Source organism: Carassius auratus, chromosome 6 (genome assembly GCF_003368295.1).
Source record: "Carassius auratus strain Wakin chromosome 6, ASM336829v1, whole genome shotgun sequence".
Lineage (NCBI taxonomy): Eukaryota > Metazoa > Chordata > Actinopteri > Cypriniformes > Cyprinidae > Carassius > Carassius auratus.
Window position 1 is genome coordinate 19,621,922 of NC_039248.1, and position 16,242 is coordinate 19,638,163.

The following is a 16,242-nucleotide window of genomic DNA, read 5'->3' on the forward strand; positions in this document are numbered from 1 at the left end:
GTAAGGAAAAGACAAAAACTTTCATCTTAGTGAGGAGGCGGGGTTGACCCCGTTGCTATGTATGACACAATCTTTTGAAGACTGTGATTGGTTGGTTGTCCAAGCACTTTGAATTTACATGCGTAATTTTTCCTATTTGACAGTTCTCTCTCTCTCTCTCTCTCTCTGTCTCTCTCACACACACACACACACACACACACACACACACACACACACACACATACACACTCATCACTATGGCATTGTTGCATTTTCCCAGTTGCCAAATATTGTAATGTAGTGATTACTTTAATTTTCTGGCGCTATGGGATTTCTGTGCTGTGTCGGAGATGTTAGCACGTCTCGAATAAGATCACAAACATGATCCCTGCACGATCTAATCTATAGCGTCTTATTAACTCACTGTCATCCATTGTCTGCAGCACATTTCTTCTGCCTCTTCGTCTTTCTGCCATTTTCTTCTCTGCTAAAGAAACTCTTAAGCCTCTTAAAAGTCCTCGTCTGTGCTCCTAACAAGTTTGACCTTAAGACCTCTTTTAAGGGTTAAGATGCTTTCTGAATTACTTTTTTCATTACTAGGGTTTTTTCTTTAATTTTTAAGAGCAAATGCCCACATTTCTAAGAATTTTCTTAGAATTTTGTCACCAGGAGCTACTTTTTGCATTAAGATTCTTTATGAATACGGCCCCAGGACTGTGTTGTATGTAAGCTACAATACATAGCGCAAAAATTGCCCCATTGCAAAAACAAAACTGCATGATCAAACATTTAGGTGAGATAATTGTTTATTTTTGAAAAATGTCTAAAAGAATGCCTAACTACACCTCTCAAAAAAAGTCACTTAAGAGTCACTTAAGAGCCACTTAATTTCCCCCGTTTTCAAAAATGAAATTCAGGCCCTGATTGAATGTCTGTTAAAATCCTGACTGGAGTATCACCATAAATAATTATTCTACATATTAAGAAGATGGCTTCGAAGAGATCAGCTCTAAAAATTCTGATCGGAGCAGCCTTAGATGAGTCACTCGCTTGCTTTGTTATTGAATAAATCAGTGATTTTGAACTAATTAACTGAAAGAATGAATCACCTACTGCTGTAATGATACAACCTGTGGAAAGAGTCCACTGATCAAATGAAATGAAAGTGATCTCGATTCAAACCACCAGCGAGATCTTAGAGTACATGGCGATGATTCTGATCTGTTTATGAAGACTTTGACGTGTATATTTACACTGGTGAAATCATATACCATTACTCATATACCATTACACTGATGTGCTTAGAAAATCTTTAAACTGCTGCTATTTGGTTCTCAACACTGATGTCTATGTTAGCGATAAACTGAAAATGGATAGAAAAATCTATATTTAGGTCTTTACTGCTCTCCTGTGCTGCATTTCAGCGTAACCAAACATGAAGGCAAACTGGGGAAAGGTAATCACATGCAGATTATAATAGGCAAAAATAATTTATTGATGTTACATTTTTTTCCTCAATTAAACCAGTAAACAGAGAAGAACTTCCAAAAAAGAGACGCTGTCAGCACTTTTCTGCCTTCAAATTGTTGTATCTAGAAGAACAGAATGGCCTGGCACTGCTTTAACAATGGGCCCAGCCAGAGTGTGGGCTTCCTGTCAGACTTGCCATGAAGGTACAGAGGAGCTCTATTCTGAGTGAGCAAATATGCAGGAGCGCAGTCGACTTCAAAGTCCAAGGCTACCCTTTCACAGAGCCCAGAGTCTCTGAACTCCTACCAATGTCCCTTTAATCGCACAAAGAGCCCAAGAGCGCTTGTATGTGTGTGTCAGAGAGAGGGGGCCGCCCTGAGCACAAAGATCAGATCAGTGCATTTGTAATATAAAAGAATTGGTTCCTAACACATTTCCTCTTTTATTCGCTATCGCTACCACAATCCTCCTTTCTTTTGTCCTTTTAATTCAGCAGCATTGAGTCACAGAGAGGCTATTTGACGTGCAGCCCCCGGTGTGTGTTTGTGTGTGTAATTGTGTGCTTCTGTGTCTTGTTACAAGACCCGACTGCCTTTTCAATTATAGATCACCTACAGGCTCAAACAAAGCTACTGTCCTTTCAAGCAGCAATTTTAAAACATTCAAAATTCTCGCATGAAATTCAAAGGGAATAATTATGGAACTAAATGAACAGAAGTTTGAATAAGCGCGTAATAAGCGTAGTATTTTCTCTAAAAACAGTGAATATTATATTCACACTCTAAATTCACTATGACTAGACTGCATGCTGAAAACATGGCCACTGCAATGAATTTCTCAAAACAAATCCCACAACACAAAGCTGGACCTGCCTCATGATGTAAACCTACTGTTATAGTACACTGTGTCAGAACATTGAATAAAGACAGAAGAAGCTATTGGTTAACTACACCATTGTTTTGTTTTTAAAGACAAGTTTAGCATAATTGTAAAATACTTAATGGTGAAACATTGCTGAAATGGATTTCATCATGGAAAGACTAGAAAAATGGTAACATAAAAATGGTATTAACTGGCTGTTTTTAAACCAAAAATATTATTTAATATTGGTAAATCAACCTAAATACAAGAATTATTACCAATGAAACTATTTTATGGGTCATATCAGGTAGAAATAGGTCTTTATGGCGGGTTTTTACACTGTATCGCCTTATAATCAATAACATTTGTTTAGATTTAATTTACAAAGTTATGTGTTCTTCATTCATGTTATTAGTCATATTCTGAGACATAGATGTCATTTATTATGATTTAATCATTATCTAGCATGATTTGTTTGGCTTGTAGCATCTGTATGTTATTATTACATGGTCATCATGTTTAAATAAGTTTAAAATAATATTGCAATGTGTAATTTTTTTGTGCTTTTTAATAGGTCAAAAACATCTAAATGAACTGGTTATATTTAGTTTCCTGAATCAACCTAATACAGTACATTTAGACCAACAAAACACAATACTTTTTAATAGGTTTCACAGCTCTCATTTTTTAGTATAAAATTTAACAAAACCAATTATAGTATAGTCTATAAAGGCTAAGTTTTCTTTCTCACAAACACATGCAAAAACCCCAGACTGAAGCAGACATCAGCTGGGACTAAAACACCTGACACTAGCTCTTCCTCGTGTCTCAGTCCTGATGGCCACCTTTCAACCCAGATCACTGCAGTAAAACAGCAGCAACCAGTATAATACAGACATCAAACTCTTTTTTTTAGCCATTGCTATCCTACTCAATAAACAGCTCGCTAGAAACCCAACGAAATGCACGTCCAAAGAATGCTGAGCAATCCCTTGATGGTCTTGCATAGCACATCAATGTTTGAGTCAATATCATATGTCATTTATACACATATATGTAACACTGGACCACAAAACCAGTCATAAGTAGAACAGGTATATCTGTAGCCATAGCTAACAATATATTGTATGGGTCAAAATTATAGGTTTTTCTTTTATGCCAATAATCATTAGGATATTAAGTAAAGACCCACGTTCCATTAAGTTATTTTGTACATTTCCTACTGTAAATATATCAAAACTGAAAAAATATATTAGTATATATGCATCGCTAACATCCTAACAAACCATGCATCAATGGGAGTCTTAATTATTCAGCTTTCGGATTACGTATAAATCTTGAAATTCAATCAAATTGACAGGTTTTTCTTTTTTTGGTCACATATCTGGTTCACAATACTCGAATTCCAATAGCTCATCTATCAACTAACAATCAAAGTAGTTAGTGGCTCTTCCGATACGCGAGCTCTGTGACTTTGATCAGTTGTCATGACACAGCACACGAACACACATGCTTCCGGCGGATATCGCCAACTAATATTTAATCCACCACCTTGGATTCTTGAGGGAAAGCAGCATGCCTTAAAAACACAGAACAGCTTGTTTGATGCGTGTCAGACGAAGGAGCGACACCCGGTCGATCGACACGGGTTTCATACCTGAGCTGTCCATGGTGCTGTAGTCGTCCTGCCGCGCGGGGCCTGTTTTAACGCTGCCGAGGGTCCCTGCCGTCAAACCGCCGCCTCCTCCGCTTCGTCCCCCGGTGCAGAAGTCTCCACTGCTATCGACCAGCTGCAAAGATTCGTAGCCATCGTAACTGCTCTTTTTCTTGTAGCCACCTAGCAGGCTCATGAGCACAATTGGGAATCACATAGACGTACGACAACGACGATTTCAAGAGACTAGGGGAATGCACATGTTCTGTGGGACAGCTCGGAGGGAGGGAATAATGTCCCGCTACATACGGCCTCTAGCTGCAGGAGAAAAGAGGGCGGTGTGTCATCAAGCGCCGCATTTACTACGCTGCACACACACAGAGCCAGCAGCCAATCAGTGGAGCCAGTTAACATCCCACTCTGCACCCTCTGTCCACATCCTGTGCCTGCTCTGTATCTCATTACTTCAATTAGACAAATGTGTAATAAATCTATAACCTACCTAAATGATCATATTAACAAACGTTATTACAACGGCCATCGTGACACAGGCAAATAGATAATAATTACACGAAAAGGAAGTTTTTTATTTTGCATTGCTACATTATTTTCTCAACAATTAGGCACATTTAGAGTTGTCATTATTTTAATTTGAAAAAAAAAAAATCATCATTGTATTACAGTAAAAGTTGTATAGTATGAGGTTAATTAATATAAAAGTTGTTAAATATTACTATAATACAGTAATATGAACCATCATTTAGAATATAATTATACACAAACTAACAAAAACTGTTCCAGTACATTAATTAATATTTAGGAGGGAAATGTGCATAACTGTCATGAATAAAAATAAATAAATAATAAAAATTTAATTTAAAAACCTTTATATAAATTGAATTCCTTTTTCTGTAATAATCTAAAACAGCCCAAATCTGCAATGAATCTACACATGCATGCAGACTGTTAATAAATCACCCCTTTCTTGTTTTTGTTTTTTTTAAATAACTATTTTGGCCAATTTTAAGTCATTTCTAAACACTAAGACTTGATAATACAGGCATGCACATTTAGCATGTAAAAGGTAAAAATCCCTCTTCCCAAGTGTACTTTTATGGCTGTTTAGTTCTGTGCACTGCAGTGCTGAATAAATGTTGTTGTTTTTGCATAGGCTTTCTGTACTGAGCAGTTGCACACAAAATACGCTATTTATGGCCTTTTAGTCTATAGGTTACCCTGATATAGTGTTTATTGCTTTGCCAGTGGAAGTCAGGCAATCCAAGACTTCCTCTCTGGTAGGATGATTTATCTCTAATTGAGCAACTTGATGCTTCCCTTCATGCAGCCCCCTTGCTTGGCATCCACTGTGGCTACATGCTTTCTCATAAGAGAGCTGAAGTCCGGGCAACCCTTTGAGAAAAGTGAGACTGAGAACACAGCATGTAGGAAGTGTCACCAAGAGAAAGGCTTTGGTTGCTGTCTGCCATTAATTACCAACTTAATGCTAACTCCAATTCATTCTTTTACTTTTACTGTTATTTAAAAAAAAATCAGTAAAAGTTACCTGGGGTCAGCTGGAGGACACTTGTAGTTGTAATATAAACTTAAAAAAAAATAAGATCATGTTGCTTTAAACCCTTGGTACTATTTGAAGGTCAAGAGAATGTTAATATTGTAATTTCAGGAGGCTATATAAAATGAAAATCATCAGCTGAGATAATGGTAAGCATATGCACATTAGCCCCACCAACAGCCAGAATAGCAATCATTGTATCTCAGGCAATACACAAGTTTTGTTCAACAGTTTTTTATTATTATTAAAAAGCTTGCTTCTGCTACAGGGTAAAAAAAAAAATGCACCTATTTTATTCCCAGGACTGAGTTTGCATCTCAACATTTGGATTTTTTTTCTGACTTTTCCTTGCAATTCAGATTTTTATTTTTTGAATTGTTATAGAATTAGAATAGAATTGTGAGAAACTCAGAATTGTGGAATATAAACTAAATTGTGCGATGTAAACCAGTAATTGCAAGAACAAAAAAACTGAATGCTGAGTTTATATCTCACAAATAAAAAAAAATGAGGTCATATTACCTTTTTATCCTTATTTTTTTTAATCTCTTGGCAGAAACAGGCTTTGATAGAAAACCATATGGCTTGTCGGAGTTAATCTTACACTCACACAAGGTTGTTATTTTAACACATCTTGTGATCTTTTTCAAGGCCCGTAACTTGTAAATGTCTGATAATCTGTCACCTAATGTTGCAAGCGTCTTTAAAAAGAAAACTCACTCTATAACCTAGAGGCAGATATAGTACCTTATACAAAACTTGACTGATGGAAATTATTTTCTCTTTTTATTTTAATATGTTTAAAAGACAAATTTTATGAAACCATTGACAGAAGCTAACATGCCTCATAGGTGATTCAGGTGACACTCAGACCACAAAGTATCTTGGTTAATATGTTGGCTAAATGTGACGTGGACTTGGATTCATGGCTGGGTTTGGATTAATTTTTAACATAATTAAAGCTTCAATTGTAGTAGCTTGCTTAAAAGGAAGTTACTACGGTTGTATTAACCCTTTGGGAACCCTTATAGTTTAAACAGATAGTTCTTTGCAGATGGTAAAAAATAGAATAGGCTTAAAACATGATAGGTAAAAACTGATAGTCTGAATGCACTGTAAGTCGCTTTGGATAAAAGTGTCTGCTCAATGCATTAATTTAATTTATTTTAATTTAAAACTCACATTGGATAAATTCAGCTGATTAATATGTGACATCATCAGTCATGAGAAACTTTCTAATGTAAAGCAGAAACTGTAAGGACGTGATATTGCATCCATGGCAACAGAGGCAGGGAGTGCACCCTTCTGCACAGCTCCATTACTGTGCAAAGGATTTCCCTTAACCTTTTAAACCATCATAAACTGACCTTGAGCGTATTATAGTTTACACATTAAAAACAATCAAACAATATAACACCTTCCTTGTCACTGATCAAATTTCTGTGATTGTTTTCCTATTAAACATAGAGAAGATGGATCAGATGAGATCACATGAATGAAGAGTGGATTTAATCATTGCTTATCAGTGGATCAAGTTAACAGTAATCTGTAGGTAAGTTATCAGATTTTTTTTTTCTCACTTGCCCTGAATGTGTTTATTAGTTTATTTACTAGCTATTATATATTACTTAAAAATATGTTCCATAAGATTTTATATTGGAGATCTATCTATCTACATTTGTTCATATATATATATATTATTACCCTGCTGGAAATATTGTGTTTTATCTGGTTTTCTCTGGTCTAAGATGATCATTAGCACCTTGGAAATGCTAGCTAGCCAGCTACATACACACATATATACATTAATAAATTAATAAATTGAATAATTAATACATACATAGGTAACAAATACAAAAAATAATAACACATAAGAGATCATAACAGCTTTTTCTGGACGATGGTAACGTTAGCTGGTCAAACAGCTAAATGACCGGCTTGCACCTGCTAATATGCCAATCTTAGACCATCTAAAAACTATCTACCATGTTCCAATTCATCTACAATCTTAAAACTTGATTTTCCAGTACGGTCTCATCTTCTGTCGAAATCTCGGTTCATCTGAATAAATAATAATAGTAAGCGATGATGATTAGTAAACCATCACCTACTATGCGTCAGTCTTGAAACGCGTCCGATCAAGATCAGCTGACCTGCTTTGCTTGTCGTGACTCGAGCTCGGGTTATTGCTTCTTAAAACAGGTCCATCGTCATATAAAAATTCTCAAACGCGATATAAAGCTGCAGCGATGACGACATGATGAAGACCATCTAAATAAAACAACTATGTCTCCATATAAAGCGTAATACTTATTTAGCAATGCAGGGAAAGATAAAAATCCAACCTCGGGATTGATTATGACATCACAACAGCCACGACGGTTTATATATTAATAACAGTTCACTACGTAACATAGAAGATGTCTCATTCATTGCTGCATGACTACAGCTACTAAAAATACATAGATTCAGTGGTTTATAAACAGTGTTTTCCTCCTACCTTTCGATGCACTGTCTCTCATTCTCCGAGGCCCCCCAGCTGATGTCAGAAACGCTGACCTTTCATTTGTCATCCGCTGGCTGTCAAAGGTCAGATTGGCGCGTGTCCCAGCGAATCGTGCTTCGTCTCGATCAAATTCTTCCAGCAGTGACGAAGAGCTACTTCAGCATCATCGAATCAACACCTTTCGACCGTAACTTTGATCCAGATTAACAAACATACATACCTGTTTTTTTTTTAAACAATTGTAATTATTCTAACTGTACAAAATATGCACTTTTTAATTGGAGTCAAATATCGCTGATTTGTTCTAGTTTTATTTTAAGCGACAGACTTGACTATTTTTATTTATTATTTTTTTCCATGGGAAGGATGATGATATTTTAGCTGTGTGTCATATTGTGGACTTCCGTGATCCGCGCACAGACTACAGACGCAGATGGTCTCTGCCATAGACATAATAATAAAGCGCTACTATGGCTGAGACTGAGCTCCTGAATATTAATTAGATGATGGTGACGTTGAGCGGCAAACGTCCTGAAACGTCCAAATGGGAGAGTGTATTATTTTACATTATTAATATCCATGAGGCAAGCCTTCGCCATAGTAGAATTTTTACACGTTATTACACATATACGCCCAGCCCCCAGCCAGAGCATCCCACCCCTAGAGGACAACCTTCCTAAAAGCTGGGCAGATGCCACGTAAGACGTTTTTACCGGCAGAAAGATAACAATAATAATAAATAATCATTACATATATTTTGGCTGTACATATATATAGGGCCTATGTGTGTGTGTTCCATTATCAATTCGTTTACTGAATTGTTGACATTAGCGGTTTATTTTAATTAACGTTACTATTATTATGTTATGTGTATTGTTTATGTGTTGTGAATACGTTTTTATGTGAATTATACCACTTGTGGAGGTCCAAAGACAAATTCCTGTGAAAATTAATAAGAATTCAATTTTTCAACTTTCAACCAAAAGACTGCATTCAAAATTTCTGCGAAAATACGTTTATTTTCTTTGGAAAAAAGGAAAGCTCAAGCGTGTAAATTCTTGTACAGTTGTACGTGGTATTGCACAACAAGAAGCTGATATTTTGTGTGTTTTCTCCGTCTTGTCCGATATGTAAGACTGACATGGACTGAAACAGAAAATGGGAGAGAGAACAGGAAGCAAGAAAGAATAAAAGAAAAATAAACAGAGAGAAATTAAGATAGGCTGATAACTATAAAGTCATGTGTTCCTACCACTCCTTCAGCTTGTTCCAGGGTAAAACATTTTTAATCTAATTGTAATTTAATCTGTGGCTTTTGATCAAGTCTGTGCTTTAATCTTCAGCATAAAAAATAAATCGCTGTTGTTCTGGCTGAACAGTCACAGTTTACCCCATTAGATTATTTTCTATCAACGGCTCTCCCAGATATAGCTTTTAAAAATGCAATGCTGAACAGTATTTACGAAAGAAGTCTGTGTTTAAAGATTATCTGATATGGTACAGTATTGTTTTATCACATTCTACTTAAATATTGCCATTGCTAAAAGTGTTACTCATATATTGGTTTGACTTTTAATAATAATAATAATAATAATTCATTACATTTATATAGCGCTTTTCTAGGCACTCAAAGTGCTTACATAGTCAGGGGGTATCTCCTCATCCACCACCACCACACAGTTAAACATCCTATCAATGTAGTTCAGAGAATAAAGCCTGGTCTTCAGAATAGGGCCTATCTGGCATATTTGGATTACAGAGCTTGTATAACACATAAAAATAATTATAGCATTTTTTATGGTATATAGAAGAATGGTAACACTGCTATGAAATATATAAGAAAGGTAAACATCACAGACAGAGAGGATATAAAGTAAAGCCCCTTCAGAAATAATTAAATCTCACTGGAATGCTTGAACAGTTCAGTGTCTCATTCACTTACCCAAGGTCACATGCGTCTACCCTTCACTAATCATATGTGATTTAATCATGTCTATATAAAATTTGTGCAAATCTAGGAACCATTTACACTTTAAGAACTATTGTACTTGTAAGATATAAGTTGAATTTTCCCCCCGACTGATTCCCAGATTTCAGCAAATGCTAGAAGCAGACAACAAGTTCTTCAAATGTATGAAAACTTTTCAGGAACTGAAATAATCAAAGTTAGTACAATGAATAATACTATACTACAAATGGACAGTTGCGACGATAAAAATTCATGGAATCTTTGGAAACCAAATGTGGTCAATCAACTATTCCTCTGAGAGGAGGCCACCCTGTTGTCTTTGATTTGAGACTGTCAGATGATTCCCTCAGTGAGTTGAAGCACATCGAGCATCTGATTGGATGGCGGGGATCTTTGTGCTGAGAAGTGTGCTGATGTTCGGCCAGATCAGATCCGTCTCTGTGTCTGAGAATGTGTACAGGATGCCTTTAGCCCTTTAACATAGAATTACAATGCTTTTTAGTAAACGGGGGCACAAGGTTTTTGAATCAGAGTTACAGAAAGACATTACAATCACACTGGTTGAGATTTGGTGAGACTCAAAATGTGAGGTCATTCCTATGAGTTATGAGCTTACTTATAAAAGTCTATGACAGGTTTGGCAACATCTTTGTAGTGTCTCAGTCTGGCCACCAGGGCTTCGGGTCTGTCATCCTCCTGTTGAATCAATGGCTCTCCTGTGATGTCATCTATCCCCTGTAAACACAACAGATATTAGCAAAACTGTTATGATTTGATTGTGTATGTTGACATTTATTCTTTTATCCAGAGCAATTTACAAATGAGGATGTATAACCAATGGATTATCTGCAAAAACTAATATAGCTAATAAAAACTAAATCGCAATAATCCACAAGTAATTCATTTAATTGCAGTGCATGTTCGTAAGAAACAAACAGCAACTTAACTTTAAACCATCACTTCTTGATAAAATGCCGGTCCATAATCCATAATATAGTTTCCTCCAGGGGCCTGTTCTTCGTACGTCGCTAACTCAGTTAGCTGGATTTGAATCTTGTCGATTTGGCATGATCTTGGATCGTTTGGTTCTTCGAAGCTCATCCCGGAGCTGCTGTCATAGCAACAGGTCCGTAAGCTTAAACCTGCTCGGCAGCAGGCTTATTTCATGTAAACAGGATTAGATCGCTTCTTTTCAACCAGAACTGATACTCAAAATATGTCTGCTACCACCGCTACTTTATTACAAGAGTATCGTACTGATCCAGGGACAATAATTTAAAATAATAATCATTAAAAAATTATTTAAAAATAATATAAAAATGCTGTGTATTCCATAACAGCCTACTATAGACACAGCCAGTTTTACTCACTGAAATATTTATTTGTCATAAAATTATTACTTCATCTTGTATTAGAGTCTTACACACATGCTATGTCACGTAACAAATCTGTCCAAATATAAAATGAAATTAATAGATAATTTCTACATTGAAATAAAAATGTAAAGACTGCACAACTATTACAAATTGCGAATCCAAATAATTGGGAATCATTAAAAAATTCTAATATAATAAAAAAATGTATCTATTATCTGTTTCATGTATCTATTATAACATTTATGTAGTTTTGTTTGCTTGGCTGTTTCCTTATAAAAGTCCAGAAATTTGTCAAGTTTTTCGTCAGGTGTCGTTTTAAATTATATGACGTCATTACATTGGCGTCTTGCCACCAGCCAATCGCTGCACTGCTGATCATGGTTTCGAGTATCGATACATATCCCCTTTTAAGCCAACACATGAACGCGCAATTATCTCCGATAACTCAATCCAGCGATACTAATCATACACAACAGGTGTGTTCGAAGAACCCAATTAGCCGGATCAGGATTAGCACGATGATATCATCTTGGATGTGTCATTTGATCTCGGATGTAATAAGCGACGTACGAAGAACGGGCCCCAGTGCAGAAACATCATCCCCGTGGTCCTCTCACCCACCAACATATTTGTTTTGAATTGTTTTTTGGGCTGTTTTCACTTGTGAAAAGGAAAATGACCCATGCATATTTCTCCCCTGATTCAAACAAGACTTCAGGGCAGCTGTGACCTAATGGTTAGAGAGTTACCCGAAGGTTGCTGGTTTGAGTCTCGGGGCTGGCAGGAGTTGTAGGTGGTGGGGAGTGAATGAACAGCGCTCTCTTCCACCCTCAATACCCATGGCTGAATTGCCCTTGAGTGAGGCACTGAACCCCCAGTTGCTCCCCGGGCGCTGGATCTATAGCTGCCCACTGCTCCGGGTGTGTGTTCACAGTGTGTTCACTTCTCATTGCTGTGTGTGTGTGTGCACTTGGAGGGGTTAAATGCAGAGCACCAATTCTGAGTATGGGCTACCATACTTGGCAAATGTCACAACTTTCAATTATTACTTATGAAATATTATGGATAGAGGATTTATATTTTTATTTAACTCTGAAGCAATGGTTTGAAGTTAATTAAAACATCTTAATTAGTCTATTACAAACACCCAGTCTTTTACATCACTGGATGTTAATTAATGGCCTGGAAGTGGAAACATGGATTACTTGTGGATTACTGTGATGTTTTTATCAGCCAGGGTTTAGATCCAACCCTGCTTCAAAAGACCTGGTTGTAATTTTGAAGTAATTTCAAAGAACTTTATGAGCTGGTTCAGGGGTCTGCTATGCAGGAGCATTTTCTGTAACAGTTGCAGGTTACAAGGTTTTACAATGCATTTCTGCATTTCAGTACATTTACAATGTATTTTCCACTGCATCTAAATGTTTGCTCCTTAGAATCCAGGAATAGGAATGAGTTTTGTTTTTTGCAGAAACAATGATATAAGAGAACCTACTAAATTTCTGCTATTTTAATGTTACTATGTATCCAGTTAACAAAAATATGTTCTTAAAATTGTTTTGCTAACTGTCATTTAACAAATGTTTAGGTTATATGAATGTTGAGGGAACATTCCATGTTATAATTTTGACAACATTATAGCAAAGTTAATTTTGAATAGTTTCTGACGGTTCAGAAAAAAAATGTATGATCAATGTATAAATAAAATGTTTATGCTAGCATTTTGAGAATATTATTAAAACCCAGATAACTTTGAAAAGACATTCTGTTACCGTTACTCAAAATTTTTTATTTTAACTTTGGGAGAATCTTGACAAAGTTAGCTGAAAGACTAAAATGTTCACCTGGACGCGGGGAGGATTGAAGCACATGTTGTACACTCTGCCACTGGGTGGATGTATCCATCGATGTCGCAGCCTTTCCTTCAGCGTTTCCAAAGGAATGTTGAGATTGATGGCTACATCCAGATCACAGGCACTGTACAGGGCTTCAGCCTGAGCTAGTGTTCGAGGGAAACCTGGAAAGGGAGTGCACAAGGTGACTTCAAATACAGGCCAAAATGGATTATTCACATGAGTAATTACATTTCCTTTCTTATTCGATTATAACATTTTACAATATAAGCTTTCGGTTATAAAATAGTATTTTGAAATGTCACTTTAGTTGCAATGTGTAGTTTCGCAACTATACATAAATGTCAGTGTTGCAATTTTACATCCTTATTTTGTGCAGGGTATAACACTGTTTTACTTTCATTATTTATAACTGAGTGTAGTTAATTTTCTGTTAGTCTACTTCAATATTAAGCTTTAGGATTAGTCTTTGCAGTTTCATCTTTAATGTTTAAAGTTCTGCAGTAAAGGATCACTAGTTTTACTCCATGTAGCAAGAATATTTAAACCTGTTTTGTAGGTCACGCTGCACATCTTTTCAGTCAATGTTTGATATCCTATCATTCTATTTTAGGAGCTTGGACTTTCAAAGCTAGCATCGGTTACATCTTGACTTTCTGGTCTCACAAATCGGTAATCAGTTATAGTTCAAATGGAAATAGGCAATAAAAGATAAGACATTTTCAATACTCCTACTTCCTAACACTACTAACTGTTTTGAGTTTCAGTTGAATGAAGAAATGAAAGTTCCCTAACAAAGTTCCCCCTAAAGAGATTAAGCTTTAGCTAAGTCTTCGACAAATAAAAAAATATTATAGCAAAAAGATCAAGTATTAAATGGGATTTACCACCATACCATCCAACAACCAGCTGTATTTGGTCATCTCCTCCAATCTAGGCAGCATTAGACGTGTCATGACATGGTCTGGAACCAGCAGTCCTTTTTTTATATACGTCTTGGCTTGAATACCAGCCTCTGCAGAGACGACAATGAATGGAACACACATCTTAATCATCATACTAATCATCAAACCTGTGGCTTTACAGTGCACATATCTTTAATAAGCTGCTTTCTATGACGTTTCTGCAAGAATGGAAGCTAATAAGATTTTAATATATTTTTTTCTACTTATGTTCCTATTTAAAATGCCCAAATAAACTTTAACTGAGACTAATCAATTACTAATCATATGATTTTAACCAGCAACTAGAGTGTTAATCATATACAGGTGCATCTCAGTAAATTAGAATGTCCTGGAAAAGTTCATTTATTTCAGTAATTCAGCTCAAATTGTGAAACTTGTGTATTAAATAAATTCAGCGCACACAGACTGAAGAAGTTTAAGTCTTTGGTTCTTTTAATTGTGATGATTTGTGTTATTAAGATGCACATGTAATAGATCGGAACAGTCACATGAGAGTTTTGAGACACTGACACCCAATAATTCTATTTAGAATTTTAACTACAAGCATAAAAATAATAAAATATGATAAGGGTCCAAATGTCACTACACAAATTACAACCTTACAACTATTGATTATTAGTGTATGTCTTTGGCTTTCAAAGTCTAATGCACAAATACATTTAGAATGAATGGGAAAAATGTGTTAATGCAAAAATTTACAGAAGTCTTAATTTTCTCTTAAAAAAGCTACATTCTTTTTAACCTAAGGCTTTATATTAAAAGGATTTGCCAACTATGATAACTTTACTGAGCATGAATAAAAAGTTTACTCTAAGTAATGTGTTAATTAGTATAGAATATGTTGATTAGCATGAAAATAATAAAGGAGGTGAGCATAGCAACAGTGCAATAAAACAGAAATGTGGAGTAGCATCTTGCCAGCATGGCAACTTTTTAAGGCATTTTTCCCTCACATGAACTCACACATCATGACGCCCTAGGTTATTATTAATCACATATTCCAAACTGGAAGGATCAAATGTTGAAGTAAAACATCGATAAACTCTTAATTTTAACATGTAAAGCACAACAGTGGTTCCGCCCCTTCATATGATCAACGAATCCCTTGTTCAACAGTGGCCGTGTCTCAAAACCTAGCGAGATGCCTATCTAGCATTTGTTAGCATCGACAGGCTTTCCAAAGCTAACCATAGTCAAGGAAATTTTGCACATTTTTGAAGAGCACGCACCAGTTTTCGCAGCGATGTTTTCTCGAACAAAGTCTCCGCTGGATAAATGTTTCAGGCCGAAACTGTGCGCGATCCTCTCCGATATGGTCCCCTTCCCCGAGCCTGGCGGACCCATGATAACAGCCCGGAATAACTTGGACATTTTCTCAATGAACTGCCCTGTTTACAACAAACGAGTCCAGCATTACACGTGAAATCATGCAACTCGTGCACTGATTTAATGCAGTACGCGACGTAGTGCGCGTTTGCATTACAATTCAGATTTTACAGCTCTGTTAACAGATTTTCAGTGCAGAATGAGGGGTGGGGACATGTAACATCAAATAATGCATACAAAACGAAGCGAGTTATAGGTCAAAAACAACAAACAAACTTACCTACCCAACAGAATACTGTACTATTAAACTCTTATTTCCACGGTGAAATTGGAGCCCGTTGTCACTGTTCATTAAACCTGAGCACAGTGAGCAGCCTTTCGCTGATGCACCGCCTACTGCTCGCTCTTTATGTGGACGTGAGCGTCTCCTCTCTGCAAATGAACGGAGGAGAAACATAAACGCCCTATTTTAAAAGCCTCTGGTACAGCATCGCCCTTTTGGAAAAATATGCACAAGCTGAAACGTCACTGCATAGGAGTCTGGTCGTTGTAGTATTTAGCATAAAAATCCTAAACACTACAAGCACAATATTTTGTAATATAGGCTAATATGTATATTTACAACTAAGTGATCAATAATGACAGGTTTACTGTTATGGTAGGTTTGCTGACATATATCCAACTTTCAGTTTCATAATATGCTTTTTCGG

The 16,242-nt window shown here is 36.3% G+C and overlaps 2 protein-coding genes across 7 annotated transcripts in view; both read right to left on the minus strand.

Moving 5' to 3' along the window:
- dnajc6 (DnaJ (Hsp40) homolog, subfamily C, member 6) overlaps positions 1 to 8,486 on the minus strand; it is a 30,034-nt gene extending 21,548 nt beyond the window's left edge. For 2 of the 5 annotated variants that reach the window (XM_026264913.1, XM_026264902.1), the window contains exon 1: positions 3,968 to 4,373. In XM_026264913.1, the coding sequence (XP_026120698.1) occupies positions 3,968 to 4,160 (193 nt within the window). In that variant the 5' untranslated portion in view covers positions 4,161 to 4,373. Of the gene's footprint in view, positions 1 to 3,967; positions 4,375 to 7,648; positions 7,814 to 8,037 lie in introns of those variants that run through there. The other 3 variants (XM_026264918.1, XM_026264924.1, XM_026264909.1) reach the window with 3 other exon arrangements.
- A 556-nt stretch (positions 8,487 to 9,042) lies between these two features.
- On the minus strand, positions 9,043 to 16,030 carry ak4 (adenylate kinase 4). Of its 2 annotated transcripts, none has more exons than XM_026264962.1 (6): positions 15,813 to 16,030; positions 15,436 to 15,594; positions 14,137 to 14,256; positions 13,233 to 13,405; positions 10,629 to 10,747; positions 9,043 to 10,485 (listed from the first exon to the last, which is right to left on the minus strand). In XM_026264962.1, exons 2-6 carry the CDS (start codon positions 15,575 to 15,577, stop codon positions 10,359 to 10,361), a joined length of 681 nt encoding a protein of 226 aa, XP_026120747.1. In that variant the 5' UTR covers positions 15,578 to 15,594; positions 15,813 to 16,030; the 3' UTR covers positions 9,043 to 10,358. The 2 variants fall into 2 exon arrangements, with proteins under 2 accessions (XP_026120747.1, XP_026120740.1); XM_026264955.1 differs by having other exon boundaries at positions 15,817 to 16,028.
- Between the last annotated feature and the right edge of the window lie 212 nt (positions 16,031 to 16,242).